Source organism: Myxocyprinus asiaticus, chromosome 40, assembly GCF_019703515.2.
Source record: "Myxocyprinus asiaticus isolate MX2 ecotype Aquarium Trade chromosome 40, UBuf_Myxa_2, whole genome shotgun sequence".
NCBI classification, from domain to species: Eukaryota; Metazoa; Chordata; class Actinopteri; order Cypriniformes; family Catostomidae; genus Myxocyprinus; species Myxocyprinus asiaticus.
In genome coordinates this window covers 37,997,543-38,024,449 of record NC_059383.1, presented here as the reverse complement: position 1 = coordinate 38,024,449, position 26,907 = coordinate 37,997,543, and the positions used below count along the sequence as shown (strand labels likewise).

Here is a 26,907-nt window from a genome sequence, read left to right as displayed (position 1 = left end):
GCTTGGTTTGTGCTCTGACATGCACTGATAACTATGGGACCTTATATAGACAGGTGTGTGCCTTTCCAAATCATGTCCAATCAACTGAATTTATCACAGGTGGACTCCAATCAAGTTGTAGAAACATCTCAAGGATGATCAGTGGAAACAGGATGCACCTGAGCTCAATTTTGAGTGTCATGGCAAAGGCTGTGAATACTTATGTACATGTGATTTTTTTTTCGTTTTTTATTTTTAATAAATTTGCAAAGATTTCAAACAAACTTCTTTCACGTTGTCATTATGGGGTATTGTTTGTAGAATTTTGAGATAAATTATGAATTTAATCAATTTTAGAATAAGGCTGTAACATAACAAAATGTGGAAAAAGTGAAGCGCTGTGAATACTTTCCGGATGCACTGTAAGAAAGAAGGAAATAACAGTACACACAGTAGTCCAGCAACCATGGATGGCATGTGCGCATTAGCAATCGCATTTACTCAAAAATACTGAATCAAACCACTTGTACATTCAGTGCATAGTGAATAAGACATTTACTTATAGCACACGTGAAGCGCTTTTACTTTGGGCTGCATCTGAAAACGCTGACTTGCTACCTTGCTGCCTAATCAGTTAATGGCTTTCATGACAGCTGTTTTGAATGAATGGAACTCTTATGGAAACTGATCTCTGAACAGTTTGAAAAGCACCTTATTTTCATCATACCTCCGTATACAGCCTCCGGAGGCAGCATTTTCCTGGTTTCGGACACAGATTTCAAGTTGCACTGACGCGCTCGTGCGGATCCATCTCCTGACAGTTCAAATGGCCTGAATTAAAGTTTTGGAGTGGTCTAGTCAAAGTCCTGACTTGAACCCGCTTGAGATGCTGTGGCAGGACCTTAAATGGGCAGTTCATGCTCGAAAACCCTCCGATGTGACTGAACTAAAGCAGTTCTGCAAAGAAGAGTGGGCCAAAATTCCAGCACAGCATTGTGAATGACTGATCTCCAGTTATCGGAAGTGTTTGGTTGCAGTTGTTGCTGCTAAAGGTGTCACAGCCAGATATTAAGTTTAAGGGGGCAGTTAGTTTTTCACATAGGTGATATAGGTGCTGGATAACATTTTTGCTTCAACAAAAAATAAATATTTTAAAACTGTATTATGCGTTTACTCAGGTAGCCTTTGTTTTATGTTATATCTCATTTGAAGATCTAAAACTATTTAGTATGAAAAATACACAAAAAAGAAGAAATCAGGAAGGTGGCAAATACTTTTTCACAGTACTGTAAGCAGCTCTTCACAGCGGCCAATAAAATATATGCTTTTTATTTTAAGTGTCATGATCCATCATTCAAGACTTTAAACTGGTAGTATTGTTGGTGTCCGATTACAAGGAGCATTAAAAAAACTGATAATGCAAAGCTGAGCGAAACGATATGATATTGCAAGCAGACGTTTTGAGTTTTTCAATAAACATTTCGCTTTTGTTCGGCAACCAAAGAGACACCAAAAATTTGCATCATGCTCGGTGTGATAGATTTGCATTTTGCAATTTTAAATTTGCAATTCAAGTAACATTGTTTGTGGGACATTACAGATATTTTAGATTTTAGCAGGATGAGTGATAATTCAGGACAGCAAGATCTTTTTGTAAGAAAATGGCATCACTTTAAAATAAGGTTGTATTTAGTTAACACGATAGTTAACATGAATAAAATGTCAATTAACTTTGGTTTATGTTCATTTCTACATATACTGATTAATTTTTGGCATTAAAAGTTATATATATTAATGCATTATGAACTAACATAAACAAACAAACAAACAATACAGCACTTTTTAATTTTAGTTAGTTAATTTCTACATATAGTAATAATTATTTTTTGCTTTTAAAGTTGTATTGCTAAATATTTACGTAATGTATTAATGAATTTTGAACTAACATTAACAAAAAATGAACAATATCTTACAGCAATTATTATTTCGGCTAATGTAAATTTCTACATATACTACTTTTTTGCATTAAAAGTCGTATATGAACTATTGCTGTAAATGAACTAACATAAACAATGAACAATAATACTTCCATAAATTAACATTAACCAAGATTTTTAAATGCTGTAAATTAAATTCTGTTCATGATACTATACAACCTTATTGTAAAGTGTTGCAAATGTTGTTGTCATTCTTTTGTGTGTTTAAAATAAAAATAAAAGTGCAATTAAAGTGAATAAAAATAATAATCAGTCTTGTCATCTTGTCTCGAGTCTGGGTGAACACAGATATAGCATAACCTGTCCAGGTGTGGTATCTGATGTCAGGTGAAGCGTTTGCAGTTTTGACGCAGGTGTAATTCCATCCACCTCTGAGGTAAATAAACTTGAGTTTGATTGATCGTATGACACACGGGAACACCTCACATGCTCCTTTTCTTGTTTGAATACAACCCTCTTAACCTCTGGTAAAGCGATACGCAAGACTTCTACCCGAGACGCTACCATCTCCGCTGTGGTAATCAGGGTGAGAGGTGGGGTGTTTTTAACTGGAGACTGAGCCTCAGGGTTTGAGTTCCCAACAATGATCGCCACTTTTTCAGCGGTCAGGGTTCCGGAAGCATTTTTCCCATTCATTTTCTGTGTAGTTCTAAGCCTTGTAGCAAACGAACCAGAATCATAACATTACCACATATTATTTAAAGAAGATGAAAAGACATTACCATAACACACTGAGAAAGATGTAAATCTAACCAGTCTGGTTTCTTTTATTACGTTCTTATATATATAAAAAACTACTGCCTTTTATGTATAAACACTACAACATCCCATACTAACTAACTAACATTAGGAAGGAAGCTAGGCTAGTTAAAGGAATGTTCCGGGTTCAATACAAGTTAATCAATCGACAGCATTTGTAGCATTTGTTGTTTTTGGTTGATTACCAAAAAACAAGTCAACTCATCCATCGTTAATTATAAAAATAAAAAACTGCTGTTACATTGAGGCACTTACAATGGAAGTGAATGGGGCCAGTCCATAAATGCTAAAATGCTCACAGTTTCAAAAGTACAGTCAAGTATAGATGTAAAGAATATACGTGATAAAATGATTTTAGTGTGCTAAAATCACAAACTAACCTTTTCTGCTTAAAGTTATAACCAACATTAAAACTTTGTTGTTATGACGATATACCGCTGTAAACCCTATACCTGATTTAATCACACTAGAATTGTATTAACACGTATAATGTTTACGTCTTGTGGCTATACTTATGAAATAGCGAACATTTTAATGTTTATGGATTGGCCCCATTCACTTCCATTGTAAGTGCCTCAATGTAAACGCAATTTTTGTTTTTTAAATAAACGAGGGACGGAATTATTTTTAGTGGTAGTCAACAGTATGTTACAAAAGCATCTATCATCGCTCATGGTAGGTCTGTCTATAACGCTTTGCGGGAGATGTGGGCGGAACTTCTGGTTAAGCGTAAACAATCGTTATGTACTAACACAGCATTAAAAATAACAGAAACTTGAGAACAAATGATCACAGAATTATAGCGAAGCGATATTGTTCTTCCTCACCTATTTGGTAATGATTCTGGGTTTGAGGATGATGGCCAAATATCGCAAATAGAAGCATTTTAGTTATTTTGACGCGTCTTTATCCATCGATGGAAGAACCTGAGCAGTCTAACCTGAAAAGCTATGTAGCCTATTAGCACCTTCACAGCTGTAAAGTTGGACATATTTTGAGAACTGTAGATAATTGTGGTTATTTTAAAGCATGTATTGAGTCTAGTCAGAACCAGGAGAGTTTGTTGTACCGAGATTATGTACTTACTGCAGATACAGGGGAGGTCTAGACAGCAGGATGCACGTGTATTACAGGACTCAGGCGATGAAATACAATTATTTTGCAGGAGATGAATGTGTAATAAGATCAATCTAGCTTTATAATTGTTAGTTTACATACATAATCCCTGTATCTAAATGCTATAACCTACATTAAATGTTTTAGTGTTGACTGAACAACTGATCCTTTTGATAGATTGAATTTATTGCTCTTGTGTAGGAAATAACGATGTACTAGCAGCCATACAATAAAATGTACCATACAAAAGAACTACATGCAATACATATAAACATATTTATTTGGACATACATTTTATAAACTCTGTACACAAAAGTTCAATGTTCTCTGTAAAGCAACTATAAAACCGTATGCATTATTAAAAGCACTGGCAGTACAAATAAATTGAATTGATACTGAATTAATGTCCACACTTTTTTCCAAATCACATTTTCCCCTTAAGGGAAGACATGCACATTCTGCAAATACAATCAAAAGAAAGTGAATTGCAGGCAGGAAAAATGCAGGAAAGAGGAAAATCGTATTACAATTAATTTAAAACGTGATAAAACATCTCACTACTGTACGTCTCATCTAATAATTATGGTCTTTCACTGTAGATTTACTCATTTAACATCACAGCAGGAAAACAGTTGAAAACATCGTCTCTACTCACAGACAGTTCAGGGAAAACACCGTTCCTTTTTATACTCAGTAATAATGCCATGTCAAAACACGTGAAGCATTCACAAAGGCCAACACTGAATAGAAATGAACAAACTCTCAAAATATCTAATGAACTTTCAGCACATATGCACACACCTGTTAGCACAATAATGCTATTGTTTATGTAATTCATTGCACTCCATTTTCGGACGTCTATTGTAGCCTGACTGTAACGGTGGATAATACAAGTAATCCCGCTCTTGACTTCTTGCCAATAAATTGAAAAGTGCACAAAAACTAATTATTACAAGCTTTTTCAAACAGATGTACCTAAGTCAATCCTTCTGTAGGCAGCCGATGGAAGCAGCAGCATCTGGAACTGGAGCTCTTTGCGAGTGGTTTCTAATCATAACATTGCTGTTTTAGATAAAACTTTAGTTTCACTTGATTATTAGGATAACCATTAACTGCACACATTGTCTGGGGAATTTTAAAGACATCTTACAACATTTAAAAAGCTAAAAATCTAACCGCATGACACGCAAGCAAGCAGAGACCGGCTACTCACAAAACGCCAACCAATCGCACTTCCGCTAGTCAACCAGAAATTCTACCCACCTAGCGAAATACAGTGGACTCGCTGAGAATATTGTGGATAGAAAACTCTAAAATGCATGAGCTAACTTCAGGGAAGAGGGCTTTCGGAAACAGGAAGTTGCCTGCCTGTGATGGTAGATAACACCATTCAGTATTGGCTTTATTTTTACCACCACAGAAATCCTCTTTTAGTTCTTTTCAGGGGACAGAGGGAACTCCTTTCACTGGAACTCGAGAGTTCGTCTGGAGCAGTTAAAAAAAAAAAAAAAAGTGTACTATATGATTGCTGCAGTGCTGGCTTTCAATGGTCACTACAATTGCTTTCCAATTGAATATGCCCATTCCATTTACACTTGGCCACATCATCAATGTGTCTCCGCCAAACAGATATAAACCCATCTTGAACTCCCATGCTAAATGCAAATAAAACAGTTCACTTCTGTGATTATGCTAATGCCAGGCAGCAAATTTAAGAGATGTGATTTATCATTTGATTCCTAGTGACAATTCCCCACGCGTGCATATCTGTGTGTGCGTGCACTGTATTTTACAGCTCGGGGCTTGTAGTAGGCAAGAAATGTGCTTCAGCTGCACTCAATGTCAGTGTTTAGTTTCAGTTTCTTAAGCGATCTACATCAAGTAAATGAAAAAGTTCTCGTTTTCTCTCTCTCTCTCCAACAGCGTACATCCGTTTCTTAATTTGTTATTTATTGCGTGATGCAAGCCTTATGCAAATACTCAGTAACAGCTGTTATGTTTCAGGTTATACCCACGCTGACATAGCGCTGTTTGGGTAAAATTTACATATGTGGCTTGAACAGCCAGATGCATTTACACTTGACCGAGTTCCATCTGGAATGCGTCTCAAACCACCTCCGGAGTGATCAGACTTGTATCCGTCTCGAATCCTTCTTGGAGGGCATTTACATTTGGTCTTTTTATGATCGGATAGCAATCGATCAGTAAAAACGCATGAAGTAATCAAGTGTAAATACCCCCTATATAGGTGGCTTTTTACCAGAATAAACTGCAATGTGGACCAGACTTTGTGTGATGGTACCAATGTTATTATTGTGAACAGAAAATAAATCTCCATGAAAACATTTCCATTACTGAAATAAAAACTAACATGATTGGAAAACACAAGTGCTGGTCATTATCACAAAATAAACCCTGTAAGGGTGGTAAAGACTCTGATGCAGATCAGATGGGCTGTATCAGCTAACTGTACATTATCCCACTTATTACACAGCTAATTAACAAATTACGGACATGAAATATTGATTTGAATGGAATTATGTTATTATGTGAGAAGAACGAGTCCACGGAGTCTCCAGAAACAGCTGAGGGTTGGGACAGAGTTCTGTTGGGGTTAATATTGCAAAAATGACCGTCTGACATCTCATTACCCTGCTTATTAAAAGCAGAGTAAATAAATAAATAAATGGACATGATTATTTGATTGATTTGCGTTGAAATTATGTTATTAAGTGTGAAGAAAGAGACCACAGAGTCTCCAGAAACAGCTGAATTCCTTCTCGGGTTGGGACAGAGTTCTGTTGGTGTTTATTTTGTGAAAATGACCATCTGACTGAGCGTTATCCTGCATATTACAAACCAAAATAAATAAATGGACATGAAATACTGGTTCGAGTTTAAATTATTGTAATCGCTTAAAAGGTAGAGATTGCAGACCGATACAAGATGCAGGAAAGATGACTAGCAAAACCCGGATGAACGGTCAGATATCACTCAATCCTTGGATGTGTGGTCATTAATCAGAAATATCAGACTGCTGGTTGGCGTAACTGACCAATCAGAATTTAGTATTCCAGAGAGCCGTGCTATAAACATTTAAAAACTATAAGTTAACACATTAACTTTGGCAGCCATAAAATACTAAAACTAAAATACTAGAAAATATGTAAAAAAAAAATTAATAAAACAAATAAATAAATAAAACTAACAAAGTGAAAACTTATAAAACCTGTTGACAAATTTAAATAGTGACATTAGAAAAAATTATTAAATAAAATGGAAATAAAACATTTATAAAAAATTACAATACAGTAACCCTGGATTGTTCGAGCAGCTCCTTTGGCTTGGAAAGATGCCATTAAAAGTACTGTATTTTCAGAAAGACCATTATTTTCAACGGCAACACTTTGTAAACCTTCAAAGCTCCCAATATGTAGCAATAAGACTTTCAGGAAATAGGATATATGTATGGCCACTTCCAAAAAGAAGACAGACTACAACCAAACTACCATCAAAGCGACAGTATTCAGATGCTTATGTGAACAGTAGCAACAGGAATCGAGCTGTCAACACTAGCGTGACCAGATGAGCCAACACAAACCGACCCAACCCAAGATTGCTCCAACACAAGAGCCTTATGATACTCTTCACAACACATCCAGGAACTGGCCTGGTGGGGGGTCACCCAGCCAAAACCAACAGCTGGGAGGTGAAGCGTCCATCAACAGAGATCCGACCCAACCCCAATCAACCTGAGCCGACCTACGCCAACGCTCAAGTGAGCAGGAGGCCAACTGACAGCAGGTAAGCTGCCCATCAGCGTTAATAATGCAGCAGCAGCCTATCATATTGCCCAGCATTCTCATTGTGCGAGACGGGGGCCGTAATGAAGCGCTTTCACATCTGAAGGGCTCAGAACTTGGCTGGACTCGCAGACTCCAGGGTTTGCTGGCTCGGCTACACTGCGGGTCTATTCTCGAGCTCTGAAGGTCTGTCTGTTCCTTTCAGACGCCATAGAGTACACAGACCCAGTCTGTCGCAAGGGGGAGGACATGGAGCGACTCGCATGATCAGGGACTCAAAAGAGCACAGAGAGGTTGAAAGGTCAAAGACTTTACCAATGGCTCATTGAAAAATGCAGGGGAAGTTGTCAGTTCGAAGACTCTTCTTTGTTTTCAAAAAAATGCCATAATGCCTTATACTGTATATGCTCCAAAATATTTACAAAACCTTTGCGATTAATTTAAAATGTTTAACACATTAATTTATCTTAATCAATTAACTAATTTACCAATTGTCACAGATTCTGACATTTTATTCAACATTGTGTGAGTGCTGAATACTGCTTGGAATAGGGTGGAACCTTTGCACTGTGTTCGGGGTCATTACACTGATGCACACGCCTCAAACCGACACACAACAGCGATTCTGTTTCAATGATCAAGTGATGGAGAAAGAACCTCTTAACCGTTTTTGTATGAAACAAACCCAGATGGGATAAGCAATAGGGCTGGGTGATATGTAAAATATATTTTATCGATAATCACGATATTCGATTAGAACATCAGTTCTCCTACTGAGGGTCGGTGAATATTTTTGCTTTATTGATTTTGCTTTAAAAATTTTATTCATTTATTGAAACACGAAAGACACAAACAAAAAGATATTTCTAAATTCAAATTGCACTTTAAATGAAAAAAGCAATTAAAATAATTAATAAAAATCTTATTTAACCACCTCCCCAAATCTAAACATTTACTGTTTCAAATAGCTCCTTACGCAAGTATCCGACAACAGGTGGAAAATTACTAATAGCCTACAGATTGAGAACTAAAGACAATTATAAATGTAAGGACAATAATAATCAAAACAATAAAGCCTAATAAATTCCCTTGTGTTCCCAAAATAATGCTGCCAAATGTGTGTTCTTATCGAAAGTGTTTGTGTTGCGTTTTGGTAATAGAGTTAATGCTGCCTGAAGAAAAGAAAATAGAACTCAATTTTAGGTTCAAGGTGAACGTGTCTTGAATTATTTTATAATTTACTTACTTTCGTCTTTGTTTCTTTTTTTTGTAATTAAATTTTTTTATTAAATCATACACTAGCAATGAAATGTAAACATTATATATATATAAAAAATCAACATTTAAACCCCACGACCCCGCCCCCCAATAAACAACCCTGTGGTCAAACATAAGAAAATATATCGAAATAAAAATCAAACCGACACACATATATACATATATAAAAAAACATACATATACAAACATAAATACATATACATATATACACATACTTGCATACATACACACACATAATAATCATACTAACTATAATACACTACTCCCTCCACACCCCACCCGAGAGCCCTCCAAAAACTCCAAATACCTAACTCATTTCCGTATAAACATATCCAAGCCACCCCGTCTTCCCGAAGACACCTCCTCATAAGCTGCCACCCTCCCCACCTCTGTGCACCACTCCGGATATGGGGGCGCACCAGCTGATCTCCAACCCCTCAAAATAACCTGCCTGGCAATCATCACACAGGTCAGAACCCAGTTCCCTATATGGCCATCCCCCACATCAATGACCGCCCCATCGCCCAGAACACAAAGTCTGGGGCAAAAACGAAACCTGAGTGCCCACCACGTCGCACACAAAATTCTGAACCTTCAACCAGAATTTCTGGATCTCGACACACCACCAAAAAACATGGGCCATGTCTCCATCCTCCGATTGGCATCTCCAGCAGGTGGGTGTGTCTTTAAGACTAAGCCTATACAGTCTAGAGGGGGTCCAATAAAATCTATGCAAAATTTTGAATAAGATGCACCCTTGCATCACTAGATGCAGACTTTACGTTTTTAAGAATCTTAGCCCACACTCCTTCCTCCAATGCCAAGTTGAAATCTTTCTCCCATACGCTCTTGAGAGAAGTTTAGGCTCCGTCCCCCAGACTCTGAATTGGAGGGTGTCTATAATCATGTGGGACCAATGGGGTGTTTTTGTGGGTGGGGTTGGGGATTGGGAGGGGGGAGGTAATAGAGGGAGTTAAGTATTGATTCTGTTTGTATATGTTTTGATTTTATTTGTTTAATATATGAATCAATAAAGAAATGTTAATCACATAAAAGTAAACATTGTCATTATCATCAACAGTTGATCATTAGTAATCGCTTGTCATACATTTCTGATATGCCTTAATGACTGTGAACTGCTCTGCAACAGCTGGAAACACTCACAAGCACCCGCGTGTTTGGAGAAAATACAACAGTGCCACGTTTTCACTCTGAAGGATGCAGTGCATGCATTTATTTAATTAAATCATATTCTTTTGTAGTCTGATAATCACATTAGGTCATATCACGATTCCTGTCTTTCTGCCCCCAAATTTAAGACCTCTTAAAATGATAATTAAGACTTTTGTTGTATCATTTAAGACTTTTTATGACCTTACATTTTGGAAAACTGAATTTAAGACATTAAGACTTTTTAAGGATCCGCAGGAACCCTGCACACACACAAACACGACCCCCTACCCCCACCCGCGGAGCCCCAGTGTTTCCTGGGAAGAGAAGGGCCAGACAGTGCCTGAGCAGAATTGGCTTGCTGGACTCCAAGGTTGCCCCAGCACACACACACACACACACACAGCAGACACACTTGGCCAGAGTTTTTGAGCCAGTCAGAGCCCCAGAGCACAACTCCGTTCACTTGATCACGCTCTGTTCTGTCTGATCACGCACACACACGCGTTGGTGCGGCTATCCTTATGAGGACAGACATAATGATTCTCCATAGACATGATTTTTATACTGTACGAACTATATATTCTATACCCTAACCCTCACAAAAAAAATTCTGCATTTTCAATAAAACATAATTTAGTATGTTTTAAGCAATTTGAATTATGGGGACACTAGAAATGTCCTCATAAACCACATATATAGCATAATACCCTTGTAATTACCAGTTTATAACCTAAAAAAGTCCTTGTAAACCACTTAAACCTGCCCCCCCCCCACACACACACACACACACACAAAAATGAACACATACAATTTTATGAAAGACTGGCACAAAAATCATACCTAGTAAAAAACAAACTATATAAAATGTTTCTCTACACAAAAATACACAATCTAGCTGCTATAGACAGCATAGTTTCATGCCAACTCATAATGGCAAAATCGTAAATTATTGCATGACTTGGTTCATATAAAAAATTGATGACTTTTAGACCAAGCAATCAACAAACAATTTCAAACTGATACAATACAAGCATCACATTTTAGATAGCCATCACGTTATTTATCAAAGGAAACATCTGTGAACAAATTAGCTCGCTTTGACTGATAATGTATGTGGTGTGTCAATACGCTTCCCTAGACCAGTGGTTCTCAAACGTATTTGTACCAAGGCACATCTTTGTAAATATTAAATTTCCAAGGCACACCATTTTTTTCCTCAAAATACAATGACGCATACATCCTCATAAATGTGAAATAAACTGTATTAAACCTGAAACACAAATCAGAAATTAAAAATGGACTTGAAACCATTATATCTGCGAATAAAATATTTTTAAAAAATGTACTACACAAATTTCATGGAATATTTGAAAAAGGTTATTTAAGTTGCAAGGACAAATCAGGGCTCTACGCAAATATTTTTCTTTAGGAAAAAATGCAAAAGAATAATGACGGATAAAATTAATATGATTATTATAAAACAATGTTTGTTTATTTTTTGGAAATTGCATTGACCTGGAATTTGCATAAGCGCAATGCCATGCATCATCTTGGTAGTCTCATTATAAAGTGTGAACATTTCAACAGGATATGCAGTTTTAATAGGTTTTTGCAGTCTGATAGTGCGTTAGAAGTAGAATAATGTTCGGTGCGCTGTCACCCTCTCACAGTTGTGCAAAGAGGCTCTTATTGTTAGTGACATTTCACGGTTATTTTTTTTAGATTTTGCTTATGATGATTTAGACGAGGACGCTGGCATGCTGTTTACTGGTATCGCGCATTTAATGGATTCATGCATTTTTATATGACTCGCTATTTTTCTCAGAAACTTGCGTTTGAGCGCGAGGTTAAGACATCATCCATCTATAATTAATTATTCAAAACACTGTCCATCATTTTGATAGATAGGCCTACAAGCAAGACTCTCCGCTTAATCCATTTTCACGTGGTATATCTTCACTATCTCTCAGTCTGTGTGTGTGCGCGAAAGTGAGAAGGGATACTCGCAGCCGTGTGAGACTGAGAAAACGGCGCTTTGAATGCAGAACTAACTAACATGCCTCTTTTAAAAGTACTTGGTATATGATGCAAGATGCGTCAGGGAGTTTTTATTCTGATTGTAGGTTGCGATAATAAGTTCATAACTTTGGGTGTAAGATCCGCTGTCACTTGAACCAGTGCAGCCAAATAATTGTCCGAATTCACTCGCAAATGCTGGAGCTCTACAAATTCCATGGCACACCGGCACACCTGCTGAGAACCATTGCACTAGACAATGTTTTCTTTCTTCTGTGGTACACAACGGATTTTCATATTAAATTAATTTGTAGGTTTATGGTTTGGGTAAGAGGTTACAATATATGGTTGGGTTTAGCAATATCATGTCAACAGTTTAACTAACTTCAACTTGTTCAGGAAGATTCACTTCAAACTGTTGCTCGGCCATGACAGTAGTTGGGCTGAAAGAGAAAACTGACCATAGGAGACAACAATTCACGCTGTGTGGCAATGCTCCGACATGTTCCAAAAAGCAAAAATGAATCGGCTCTTTAAAATGCTGAAAGTGTGCTTACTGCTACACCGCACGTCTGGATATATGCCCAGTTATCACGCTAAATGATTAATCAAAATAAAATCCAAAACTTGATATGACTCAAACAGCATGCAATTATCAACGGGGACTGCGATTTAATTAAATAAATAAAAAAGTCTGAACACGTTGCCTGCTATGCTGCGCTTATGTGAACAGCTCTGTTTTGTCAGTAGTGTGTAGTGCTTTCTTAAATGCATGTAAACGGGGTCAGTGTATTTCACACATACTCTGAGTCAACGTGAGGCCCATGATAAGTTTTTTCAGAGCGGTTCTGTGCTCAACACAGACCATTTCTATATATCTGGTGCCCCGAGTGACAGATGTGCTCTGAGTTCGGTTCAGTGAGCTAACGTGTGCTGAGCATATTTAAAATGCTCCAGATTCACTTAAATTGCACATTTGCGTAATTTCACATATGTTCAGCCACTACAATTCACAATTCAAATTTAAAATGGACAGTGGACAAAAAGTGAGATGAGAGCATTTCACTGCATCTAGAGGCTTTTGTCAACTCAACTACAAACAGAAACTTCAGTTCCTTCAGTTTTCCGCCAAAATAAAAGCGTTCGCAAAAATAAAGGTGTGAGGGTTTAACCAGACTGCATAGCGATGCCACGAGAAAGATACGAAATGTTAAAAAACATTAATTACCATTGAATAATAACACTGGTGTAACACATTGTTTGTTCCTGGGTAGTAAGTGTTATTTCCTAATTGCTTATGCCTCAAAAGTATAGAAAATGGCTATTATTCCCCACAAACTTTGCTTTTGCGACCAGGACTGATATTTTGAAATATACCTATTTCCAATGAGAAAACGGGCGAATTTGTGTCTTTTCGTTCACATAAAGTCAGAAAAAAACAACATATGAATCCAAAATCCTTCTTTATCTGTGGTCCGACGAAGACACCGGCTTTGACCTTTGCCTCAGACAGCTTAGGGAAGAAGTCTTGAAGGTACTTGAAGGCTGCTGACTCCTTATCTAGAGCTCTGACAAATTGTTTCTTAAGGCCCAATTTGATGTGCAGTGGTGGCATCAGCACCTTCCGGGGGTCCATCAGTGGCTCTCACTTGACATTGTTCCTCCCCACAGAGAACTCGGTCCGCTGTGGTCAGTCCCGCCTGTGGTAGTGCGCCTTGGTGTCCCTGCTGTCCCAAAGGCAAAGATAGCAGGGAAACTTGGTAAAATCGCCTTGGAGACCCATCAGGAATGCCACCATTTTGAAATCTCCTATGACCTCCCAGCCGTACTCATCATACTTCAAGGCATCCAGCAAGGTCTTGATGCTGTTGTAATCCTCTTTGAGGTGCACCGAGTGAGCCAGGGGAAGAGACGGGTACTTGTTACCATTATGGACCAGCACGGCTTTGAATATTACTTTAGTATAAATACATGAATGTATTTTATGTGAATGAAAAGACACAAATTCGGCCGTTTTCTCATTGGAAATAGGTACATTTCAAAATATCACTGTCCTGGGGCCTGGGTAGCTCAGTGGTAAAATACGCTGGCTACCACCCCTGGAGTTCGCTAGTTTGCTAGTTCGAATCCCAGGGCGTGCTGAGTGACTCCAGCCAGGTCTCCTAAGCAACCAAATTGGCCCGGTTGCTAGGGAGGGTAGAGTCACATGGGGTAACCTCCTCGTGGTTGCTATAATGTGGTTTGTTCTCGGTGGGGCGCATGGTGAATTGAGCGTGGTTGCCGCGGTGGATGGCGTGAAGCCTCCACACGCGCTATGTCTCCGTGGCAACACGCTCAACAAGCTACGTGATAAGATGCGCGGGTTGACTGTCTCAGACGCGGAGGCAACTGAGATTCGTCCTCCGCCACCCGGACTGAGGCAAAAATCACTATGCGACCACGAGGACTTAGAGCGCATCGGGAATTGGGCATTCCAAATTGGGAGAAAAATCCAAAAATAAATAAATAAATAAAATATCACTGTCCTGGTCAAAAAAGCAAAGTTTGTGGGTAATAATAGACATTTTCTGTACTTTTGAGGCATAAGCAATTAGGAAATAACACTTACTACCCGGAAAAAAAAAAAAAAAAAAAACATAAAATTATAAAATGGTTACACAGTGTAATAATAATATTATTAATAATTATTATTATAAAACAATAATTTATTTCTATAATAATTTCTTAACTTAATGACTTACTATTGTTATTTATATTTTTATTAGTAGTAGTATTACATTACAATAATATAATATTCTAGTTGACTGGGTTACAAAAAATTAATCATGAAGTGATTTCACAAATTAGACAATTTTTTTAATTTATTTTTTTACACAGAATCAGTGTGGATGTGATGCTTTCTCCTATGTGTTTTAATGTTTCTTTATTTGGTTTGGATCTTTTTAAAAGGACTCAAGTGTGAATACCCATTCTAGAAAAATATTTCCATCAGCGGTAGAGCAAGGGAAAATTATGGTTTAATTTGGAGTAAAAGGAATCACTTACACAATTTAAATAATCGCAGTTAAAAAAGATCCAAATTTCAGCCCTAGCTAAATGTAATACAAGAATTTAATTCGGTTAAATTTTAAATTGGTTTAATTCGCTTTCTGCATGCTGTAGTAGCGCAACGTTAATTGTACCAGACAAATAGTGCTGACTTTTGTGAATAAGGTGCAATCCATAAAATGCCTAATTTACATAGAAAAGATGCATGTTTTTGGCTGAAAACACGATAACTTAATTTATATCCTCAAGGTGCGACGCTATTTCAGTAAATGGACCTTTCTCAGATTTCCGTGTTTAGAACGCAGAAGTAAACTATATTGGGCTGAACTTCTATTGGGCGAATGGGAGACCACATCAAATATTATCTTTGCGTTCCCATTTGCTCCAACAGCAAAGAACAATTCCACTATTACATTTCCACAACTTTCCAAAAGAGGAAATAAAGAGAGAGATGGATTACAGCAGTCAGAAGAGAGACAGGCAACAAATTTACTCTCAATCCCTCAGCAGCTGAATTTAAACCCCCATTATGTAAATAATAATATTTTACATTTACATTAAATAATAATAAATGAAAACATGAATAAGTTTGCTAGATTGACACTGCTAAATTAGTTGGAAATGCGTCATGTGAAAAGGGTCCATTTAGCACCAGATTAAATTGAAACTTTGTGAATAAGGCGCAGATTTTTGCCGCCCCATGTGTGTATGTGCATGTACGGTCAGTGCTGTGATGCTGTTTTCCGCCTCCCTTATAGGAGCCACAAAGTCTCTGTCTCATCACAACACACACACACTGGCCAAACAACAAATTCCACTGCCTCGGTCACTGTCCACGTCATATACTGCGTACTCTGTTCCGATTCAACACGCAAAGAGGACGAAAGAAAAATGACAGAATGAGAAAAAAAAGATAGTGCTCTGGGCAGACAGGCAGACTGGCTGGCCCTTGATGCTTCCTTTGTGTGTGTGTGTGTGTGTGTGTGTGTGTGTGTGTGTGTGTTATAATAAGGGCATTCTGTACCAGGGCTGAGGGAAGGGAACATCCCTCGAGCACACAGTTGCTCTCTTGGGACTGTGATTCTGATAAGCGATGCACACTGCATGCATGTGTGAGTCTGTATGTCTAGACAAGAATTTTTCAATTGCAGTTCTGGGGACGTCCAGGACACACAAAGATTGTAGCATTGAATATGGCGCCTCTAGCAATGGAAGTTCCACCTTACAGTTAAAAGAATATTCCGGGTTCAATAAAAGTTCAGCTTAATCGACAGCATCTGCAGCATTATGTTGATCACCACAGCAAGTATTTACCACTCGGCCCTTGATTATGTAAAAACGATGATTTAAACAACTTTACAGCTCATGTAATACACAAGTTTTAACAGAAGAATTAATGCAAGTGCTTTTATAAAATTATAAGCTTCACATTTCTGCCTTTAAACCCTCAAAAAATTGGCCCCATTCACTTCCATTGTAAGTGCCTCACTGGAACCTCCATTTTTGGTTGAAATTACTATTATTGTTTTGTGGTAATAAACATTATGACAAAAATGCTGTTGATTAAGCTTAACTTGTATAGCACCCAGAACATTCCTCTAACCCTTAAAATAACCTTTTTGATGGAGACATTGCCTGTCAAGAACGTCAGGGTTCCCACTCTTTTCAAGGCCTAACTTTACAGGACATTTCCAAGACATTTTATGTGCCACATGATTGTAATATTTAAGCAAAAACACATGAGGACATTCAAATTGTGGTTATTGGAGAGTTATTTTTTTTTTCAACAGTCTAATTAAATTTCATAAAATAAATGGTGTCTAATCAAATTAATTTGTTAAAAATGTAATCAAATAAAATTTTTATTATTTTAAGTAATAACATTTTTCAACATAACATTGTGCAACAAGTGCTTTTCTACAAAATCCTCTCAGCACAATCCGAAACAACACTGGAGATATTTTTGTCAAATGAAGTGCTGCACAACAGAACATCACAAATGTGAGATATTGCTTTAATACGTTATTATTATTACTATTTTTATTTAATTACATTTAACAATCTTTTTCCCATTTCACGCGTCCATTTAAATTGAGCTTTTATTTTGGCGTTTCTGGTAGTTTCTCACCTTTGGATAAGTATTTTGCTACTTGTCCCAGTGTGATTATTAAACCCACTGAAATAAATATATAGTCTGTATGTGCTGCACGCTTCAGAGCGATCTGTGACATACTGTGTATACAGTGGTTCTCAAACTTTTTTGAGTACTGGACCCCCATCATATCTCAAACCAGTTTCAAGGACCCCCAGATCCCCTTAATTTTCTTTTATATTATATTAAAATTACATTAATCACAAAAACATTAACCTGACTTTTACCCTGATTTTTTTCTATTTTTGGAAATAATATTACCATGTAAACAAATATAGGCCTACCTACCGTACTTTCTGGTATAAGTCGTGTTTATTTTATTTTTTCATCATTCTACTTTCCTAAAGGTCCTGGGACTTATAGTCCAAAGCTACTTATTTACATGATGCATACTGTAATTGATGTCAGCCGGTCAAACACGCTGCTCAAACATCAATGGCTGCTCACCAAAACGCATAGAGACGGTAGCTTTTTAAAATAGCCTATTCAGAATACTTTGCTTTTATAGAGTATTTTATGAAACCAGTTTAAATATTCTGTCCATCATATTTTTGTACCAACAAACTCTAGCTGCTGACAAACACAACTCTTAACATTCCCACAAAATAATGTTTCATCGTAGTAAAAACATTCAGTTTGTGAACCGGATAATTAATACATACTGTAGCAGAATGCGTTGCAAATATCAGAAATATCCACAAAGACAGTCGCTAATATTAATGAATGAATAGAATACGATAGTCATACTGTTTTACAGTAGTAAGTTACATATAAACAGATGTGGTTTACAGTACTTGTCGCATTTTATTTAATTTATTTGTTATCATGAAACAAGCAGAATATGAAAAATTGTTACATACCCTTACTTAAAGCAAATTATGCATTATGCTTGTTTTGGTCTAAAAACAAGACCAAATGCACCGTGATACGGTGTACAGTATGCTGAGGTAATCTTCACGGAGCGTTTTTTGACATTCTGAGCAGCTAAAGGGAAGTCATGCAGGTGGCTGCTCCCGGGTTCTAATGCCTACCGCATACAACATCTATCAGTGCGACTTATACACAGATGTGACTTTTGTGGGGTTTTTTTTCTCTCTCTCAACAACGCAATTTTCAAATATATATTTAAATGATTCTATGAAACCCCTGCAATTACGCCATGGACCACTAGGGGTCCGCGGACTGATCTATTACACACATATACACCCAGAGCATGTGTGATGCTCGTGTTTTCAGCATACAAGCGGCCGGCTAAAGAAGCACATGTATAAAAAAATAAACAATTATTAAATCGCAGACTTTTGGGTTTAATAATCACATTTGGGATATATCGAGATTTTTATTAGATTAATTATGCATTCAAACATTAATTTCCGTCCCAAATATGTAAAATTCCGTGACATTCCGCATTTTACATTACTAATGCAATTTTTATGACTGGGTTAGAGTTTCCACAATGTGGAAATCATAGGGCCCTACATGTGGTAACGGCAGTATAAGCAGACTCTGATCATTGAATTATTGAAAATGTATTTACATACCGAGGTGTAAAGGCCGCATCACCACACTACAGCCTCAGGGTGTGAATTCATTTTGTAAATTTTTTTATCTGCGGTCCGACCGTCGTCGTTGTCTAAAGTTTACTCAAACTCTGGATAATTCAAATGTTTCTTTAGTTAACACTACAGCAGTGTTTTAACAGAAAAAAAGTTGCACTATATCAATACTTGTAAAATATTTTTCAGGACAAATAATTATTTTCCAGGACATTTAGGTATTTTTCTAATTTTCCATGACTTTTCCATGACTGGAAAACTGCTTAGCAAAATTCCAGGTTTTCCAGGATTTCCAGGACAAGTGGGAAACCTGGAACGTGCATGCACGTACAAATTGTTAATGTTGTGATTCACCTCAGAGCAGGTTGGTTTGGTTCATGGTTTAGAACTCTTTTATGAAGGATTCTATGAAAAACCCACATGAGTGAAGCTCATGTGATCTGCCGTTTGATAAAGTTGGGTACTGCATTAGTATGAAGTTAGGAACCCCTACGAGCAACCAAAAGGTGAGCAAATTAACCACTATCATTGTGAACGCTGCCTTCACTGTAGCAGCTTGGAAGCCTGCAAACAAGACTTCGTTTCCTAGAAGAACAATAAGGCACTCGACATTTGGAAATTGCGTAAATCTAACATGTCAGATTGGAGCTTGCCATTTTTCAAAATCTCACGCCATTTTGGTGCACATAATATGCACCAGACTGCTCATACTGTAGATCTCACTCAGCATGACACTACTGTGATAAGCGATTCTCTCTGCAGCAGCCTCATTCGTTCGCCCATAAACATGATGAATGCTGTCTGTGAAATCTAAAACACTGAACATGTGATAGGACACACAATTAAACGGCGGACGAGCGGCACATACAGGCCGTTTGTCCTCTGATTTAGGGGGAGCAGAGGGGATAGTGGGTAAGGATGGGAAGCTAACGAGACGCGTGCTGGAGATTTATTCCAGTCTTTATCCCATATATCAGTTGAGAGATATGAGATTGCCCTGTGCTTCAGGAGATGTCATTACCCCTGTGTGTTATAAACGTTAATGAACGGCCCTGGAGGAGTCGTCGTTTGCGATAATAAAGCTTACATCTGAGCTGTGCTCAAACATGTATGTTTCTCTCTCTCGTTCTTGCTGTGAGTCAGATGAAGCAGAGCTTCATTCAACTACATGAAGGGTCTAAAATGAATCAGCAAACGCCAAGTAAAATTTCTGTTTGAGTAAATAAGCATATAATGATAACTAGCCAAATCTTTCGGAAATTGCAGAATAATACAGAGCAGGAATGGCAATGTAAGAACGATGGAATTTTTTACAACACAAAACGTCATGAGCAAAACAAAGAGATACAAACAATCTACAAAAAAACAAAACACTCATTGACTAGTTGGCTGTTCTGTTGTGCGTCTTCATAACAACTTTCACCTTAATGGAAAAATTACTAATCAGAAGTTGAGCTATCTGTGGTTTTTGAACCACAGATACTAGGAAATGTGAATTTCTTTGCATCTATATAAAATCACATGTTAGACCAACAATATTCCCCCAAATGCTAGCCCAACTGAGTTCATTTATTGGACAATGTTGCTGATTTGCGAGTTCCCAGCATGCATAGCAGAATGAATAAATTATGCAGTTAGTGTTATAGGCTTATTGTTAGCTGTTTTCTGACTGTATGCTGTTATTGCTCTTTTTTATTGCCACTGTTAGTCAATTGTTGTGTGGTGATGTTAGGAGCTCATCTTTTAACTTAATGAGGTTTGCTGATTGTCACTGTCATTGAAGGCTGAGGTCTATTGTGTGTCTACAATTGCACATACTCATGCCTTGCAAGACATCCCTCTCTTCAGAGACAAAGACTCCAGTTTACTTCATGCAAAAGTAATTTAAAACCATATATAAGATGGAAATGGTGACAAAACGAAACTTCTCGTATTGTGAACTGATAGTTAACTGAACAAAAAATTAGTAGTTCTCTCAATAAGCATTTTTGCATTTAGTGAACAAACACATTCAAACTGACTAAAAGTAATGTTACAGAGGACAATTATTAAGGCCTCAAAAATCGTCCTGCATCTTGTTGCCTTGATTTGGAAGCCTTTTTCCCCCCCTTTAATTGTTGTATTGACACCACATTTATGCAGTGATGCATTCCTGAAATAAAGCCACCAAAACAAAAGAATGAGGAACAAAATCACGATGACCCAGATGAAATCTGTTGACTTTTCGCATTTTCTGTGCTCATTTTGGGGGAAATCAGTGGAATTCTGCAGAACAAAGGTAAACAGTAAATTGTGGTATGGTAAAATGGAGCTAAGAGTAAAGACACTTTTATTAGTAACTAAAAGCATGATCAAATCAGCCAAAATATTTAATAAACAAAGGCGCAATTAGGGGCGAAAATGCATCGGATATTGGCGAGCATTCCAATTGAGGAAATTTCTGTGGTACAATAATCTCCACTGCTGCCAATATTTAAAGGAAAAACAGTAAAATAATTACATTTTTGTAGGACAAGAATATATGTTTTACATTTACATTTATGCATTTGGCAGACGCTTTTATCCAAAGCAACTTACAGTGCCCTTATTACAGGGACAATCCCCCTGGAGCAACCTGGAGTTAAGTGCCTTGCTCAAGGACACAATGGTGATGGCTGTGGGGATCAAACCAGCAACCTTCTGATTACCAGTTATGTGCTTTAGCCCACTACGCCACCACCACATGTTTTCAATGAGCATGTTTACAAGCACATCCCACAAGCCGACTGTGGCATGGGGGGGCGTGGTCATGTGTCGGTCTGCGGGAGAGGGAGAGCGGTAAGGCTCGTCACCTGGCTCATAATTATTTCTAACACCTGTCTCTCATTATAGTGATAGCGGAGGAAGGCTTAAAAGGCAGTGTTCACCAAGCACAACAGCCCATACTCAGAAAGAGAGAGAGAGAAATAGTGTGTTTGTTTATGTTTATAATGCTTCTCAGTTTTTCCTATTTCTTTGGTATCGTCGGTTACAGTCGATTGTGTACACAAGGCAGAAAGACAATAAAAAGTCTGACCTTGAACCTGCTTTGTTGTCTCCTGACTCCTCCCTTGCCCCGAACTAAGAACTTGTTACACCGACATTGTGTAAAGGTGTGTTCACACTACACTTTGAGCTCCATTCACTTCCACTGAAACGCATCCGAAAGCAGAAATTTTGCATTCCTCTGTGGACTAAAGTTCAAGTTTGGTGAACTCCGATCTGTTAATTCGTACAACGAGAAGACGTGTGACCATTTGAAGATCGAAACATCACACATTGAATAAATATATAAATATTTCAGAATAAACATTTCAGAGCTGTGTGTTTTTATTGTTGCATGAAATTGAGAAAACGGTATACACTATATTGCCAAAAGTATTCGCTCATCTGCCTTTAGACTCATATGAACTTAAGTGACATCCCATTCTTAATCCATAGGGTTTAATATGATGTCAGCCCACCCTTTGCAGCTATAACAGCTTCAACTCTTCTGGGAAGGCTTTCCACAAGGTTTAGGAGTGTGTTTATGGGAATTTTTGACCATTCTTCCAGAAGCGCATTTGTGAGGTCAGACACTGATGTTGGACGAGAAGGCCTGGCTCGCAGTCTTCGCTCTAATTCATCCCAAAGGTGCTCTATCGGGTTGAGGTCAGGACTCTGTGCAGGCCAGTCAAGTTCTTCCACACCAAACTCGCTCATCCATGTCTTTATGGACCTTTCTTTGTGCACTGGTGCGCAGTCATGTTGGAACAGGAAGGGGCCATCCCCAAACTGTTCCCACAAAGTTGGGAGCATGGAATTGTCCAAAATCTCTTGGTATGCTGAAGCATTCAGAGTTCCTTTCACTGGAACTAAGGGGCCAAGCCCAGCTCCTGAAAAACAACCCCACAACATAATCCCCCCTCCACCAAACTTCACAGTTGGCACAATGCAGTCAGACAAGTACCGTTCTCCTGGCAGCCGCCAAACCCAGACTCGTCCATCAGATTGCCAGATGGAGAAGCGTGATTCGTCACTCCAGAGAATGCGTCTCCACTGCTCTAGAGTCCAGTGGCGGCGTGCTTTACACCACTGCATCCGACGCTTTGCATTGCACTTGGTGATGTATGGCTTGGATGCAGCTGCTCGGCCATGGAAACCCATTCCATAAAGCTTTCTACGCACTGTTCTTGAGCTAATCTGAAGGCCACATGAACTTTGGAGGTCTGTAGTGACTGACTCTGCAGAAAGTTGGCGACCTCTGCGCACTATGCGCCTCAGCATCCGCTGACCCCGCTCTGTCATTTCACGTGGCCTACCACTTCGTGGCTGAGTTGCTGTCATTCCCAATCGCTTCCACTTTGTTATAATACCACTGACAGTTGACTGTGGAATATTTAGTAGTGAGGAAATTTCACAACTGGACTTGTTGCACAGGTGGCATCCTATCACAGTACCACGCTGGAATTCACTGAGCTCCTGAGAGCGGCCCATTCTTTCACAAATGTTTGTAGAAGCAGTCTGCATTTATACACCTGTGGCCATAGAAGTGATTGGAACACCTGAATTCAATTATTTGGATGGGTGAGCGAATACTTTTGGCAATATAGTGTATTTTAACATTTGCTATTTGTGATTTATTACTTATTTAAACCAGAAGCCCCCACGCGTGACTTCATATCCTGTTTACTGCGATGTCCAAAATAATTTTGCAGGCTCAAAGTCTAGTGTGAACGCCCCTTAAGGTCAACTAAAGACCTTAAATGGTTTTCTTTTATCGGGGTATGGTCATAAACGGTTTCTGTTCATTACGTTCTTGACATTACCCTAATTTTGCGTTGCATGTAAACACCGGCATTCTTACCAGCTCATCCAATATGCGAAAGTGCTTTGCACGAGTCTTTACATTTTGACGTCAAAAGCAGAGAATACGCAGATGATTTATCTCATGTAAATATAGTTTTCTTGTCTTGTCTATTGCACAAGCTGTTTATTGATAGTTATCAGCAGATTGGTGTGCATGTAAACTAGATGTAGACCGATATATCGGTTTTACCAATAAATCGGTGCCGATAGTGGCTTTTTGGAACAATCCTTATCGGCTAAATCATCGCAGATAGTTTATTTTTTATTCTTCCGTGTTCCTCCAGAGGAGGATTCTACAGTCTTTCAATATTGAGCGTGTTTACATCGATTATGCTTAATAAGCCGACAATGGGTGTGTTCATGTAAATGCATGAAATGGCTTAAGAATAAACCAACTGACAAGGGTAGATATTTGCTCATTTCTTTAATTTAGCATTGCATGTAAACACCTTTACCAGCGTTCTTACTGGCTTATCCAATGTGCAGAGGTGTTGTGCGCATGACTGTTTATGTTATGACGTAATAAGTCATGTAAACGTTGTTTTATTGCATTGCCAGTTTACTGATTTGCATGTAAACTTGTTAAATGACTTATTTCAATAAGCTGATTTTGTACTTCAGGCTTGTTTATAGTCAAAAGTCCTGCGTAATGCACCGAATCTTCATTTTTGTATGATTATTACTGGAATTTTGGTTGCTCAAACTGCCACTGGGATTTTATTCATGCTGGACTCTTGTAGCCTCTATATCTGTGCCCACCATAGTAAGAAAAGACTAAGAATTTTTTTAAACATCCTATAAATCGTTTTTTAAAACTATCGGCCAATTAATCGGTTCATGTTTTTTCCCACCACCTTAGTTATAGCATCGGCAAAATCCACTATCGGTCTTGAAAATACAGTTTCAAGGCCGAAACATTCTCAATTCACCCGTCATTGGAAGATAATTATGGACCCTGTGTTCATGTTTTAATATTTTTACCACTATGCCACCACCTGATGTATGTGTGCGTGTGTGCGTGTATGCACACAGATGGCAGTTTTAGTGTATGTGATCCAAACAGCTGGTGTTTCTTAAAAGAATGTTCCTGTCTCTAAGAGAAAAGCGAAATGTCACCATTCTATTATTAAACACAGTCAGATATTTTGGTTTAAAAAAAATGGAACAAATAAGAGTGGAGAGGTCAGTCGGATGGAGGGATGCCCAGCGAACCGACGGGACCGATGATGGCAGTCACAGCAGTCTGTGCTCAAATACAAGGAGTGTTTTTGTGAATTTGAGCCTGGATCGTGACAGTGTATCATCACAAATTTGTGTGTATGTGTGTGTATACCTTAAGGCGGTCTTTCGGGAGGGCCACAGCACCTTTCATGATGACCTCTTGAACTCTCTCCACTGATAGGTCACTTCCTGCCTGCTCTAGTCGCTGACTGAAGAAGCCGATCACCTGCAACACACACACACACACACACACACATATTATTGCCATGGCAACATTAAAATAAAATGCTGTAAAGGCTGATAATCTCAGCTCCTGAGAGCAAGTTTTCGGATACATTTTTAAAGAGGTCTGTGAGATGAATTTTACTCTGTGCAGTGTGCGTTTAAGGCTGGTGTGAGTCATGCAGCATTAATTCATGAGTGTGTGTGTGTGTGTGAGTGTGTTTTAGAGAGGGATTTTACTCCCTGACTGGCTCCTACTGCATAATATAAATGCAGTCGCTCTGGTGTAAATGTTCATTCATCTATGTGAATGTTTGCACTGAGGGTTTTGTTTCAACCATCTTTTCCTGACAAACTGAAGGATTTCAAGAACGACATGGACAACTATAAGCACAATGTTTCTAAACATGTCAAACAAAGCTTAGAAAAAAAGATCATGAAAGACTAATTCGCAAACACAGACAAGCCTTGTTCCAAAACCAAGATAACTGCCTACATAGGCAACATATTTAGCCATCGTAGGCATGCTAAGGCCAGACAGTAAACAGTTTTTAACACAGTACTGCAGCGGTTACTTGGTACTGTGATGGTATTAAAATGGTAGTAACATGGAATAATGATATATAACATGGCACTGAATGATTACCATTTTCACACACTCACTGAATGCATTTCCAAACATGGTATTCATATGGCACCATGCCCAAAACAATATGGTAATAGCATGGTACTTTTTGAAACACGATAGTGTAGGCAGCAAAATTATGCATATTGCTAATGCTAATATCTTTCATGCAGTCTGCATTAAAATTTACAATCAAAATGGCAGATAAAGTCAAGTGTGACAGGTGTGTTTTTGTGTTTATTAGACTTAAAGGACAACACCTACAGACAAAACTACGTTAATTGATAAGTTAATTGACTCATTCAAGTCTTCTGAAGCCATACGCTCACTTTGTGTGATTAACAGTGAAATGCATGGGTGTTTTGCCAAACATTATTACATATTATATACCTTGGGTCTTTAGCAACCTCGTACATGTATCTATCACAAATGGATCTAAAAAATATTTTTTTTTAAATCAAAGAGATGATGCAATAAATACAGAACAAGATTCATTACTTCCCAGCTGGAATTTTATGAGACTCAACTGGCTGTCAAACACATACTGTGCTAACACATAAGCTATACATATGTATTTTCTCAGGCACTTTTTGAGTCTAAATAGACACACAACTTGCATAATTTCAGTAGTACACCCAAATGTCCAATTTAATTGTCCAATAGCCAAATCAAACTGTTCATGTGTTAAACTTGCTATAGTTTACTTCCTTGTTGCTTCTTCATCAAATATCAATGTCAAATATAAATCAAGTTAATTACTGAAACAACAGTGCCACTTTGAGTAACAAACATGTATAATTTGTATGTGTTCACGCATATGATATGCCGATAATTCACCACCAGTGTGCATAAACAATTGTCTCATTTGTCTCTTGATAAACAAAGAAATAGATATCCTGTGATAGTAAACTTAAATAGATATGAAATAATCATAAAAATATGATTTATACAAGTGGAAATATAAACTGCGAAACTATTACATATCTCAGGTCACTAAAGACCCTATCCACTTTTGGTAATAAAACAAACAGATTTTACTTTATTTATTTTTTTGCAATTTTGTCATTTTATTATTGAGGAATACTAAAGAAGTGTG

The 26,907-nt window shown here is 37.9% G+C and overlaps 1 protein-coding gene across 5 annotated transcripts in view; it reads right to left on the bottom strand.

Annotated features, from left to right (window-relative positions):
* The window catches only part of LOC127430833 (dymeclin-like), a 94,133-nt gene that overhangs the window by 3,271 nt on the left and 63,955 nt on the right, over positions 1–26,907 (bottom strand). For all 5 annotated transcript variants that reach the window (XM_051680941.1, XM_051680943.1, XM_051680944.1 and 2 more), the window contains one exon: positions 25,077–25,190. In XM_051680941.1, coding sequence (XP_051536901.1) covers positions 25,077–25,190 — 114 coding nt within the window. The remainder of the gene's footprint in view (positions 1–25,076; positions 25,191–26,907) is intronic.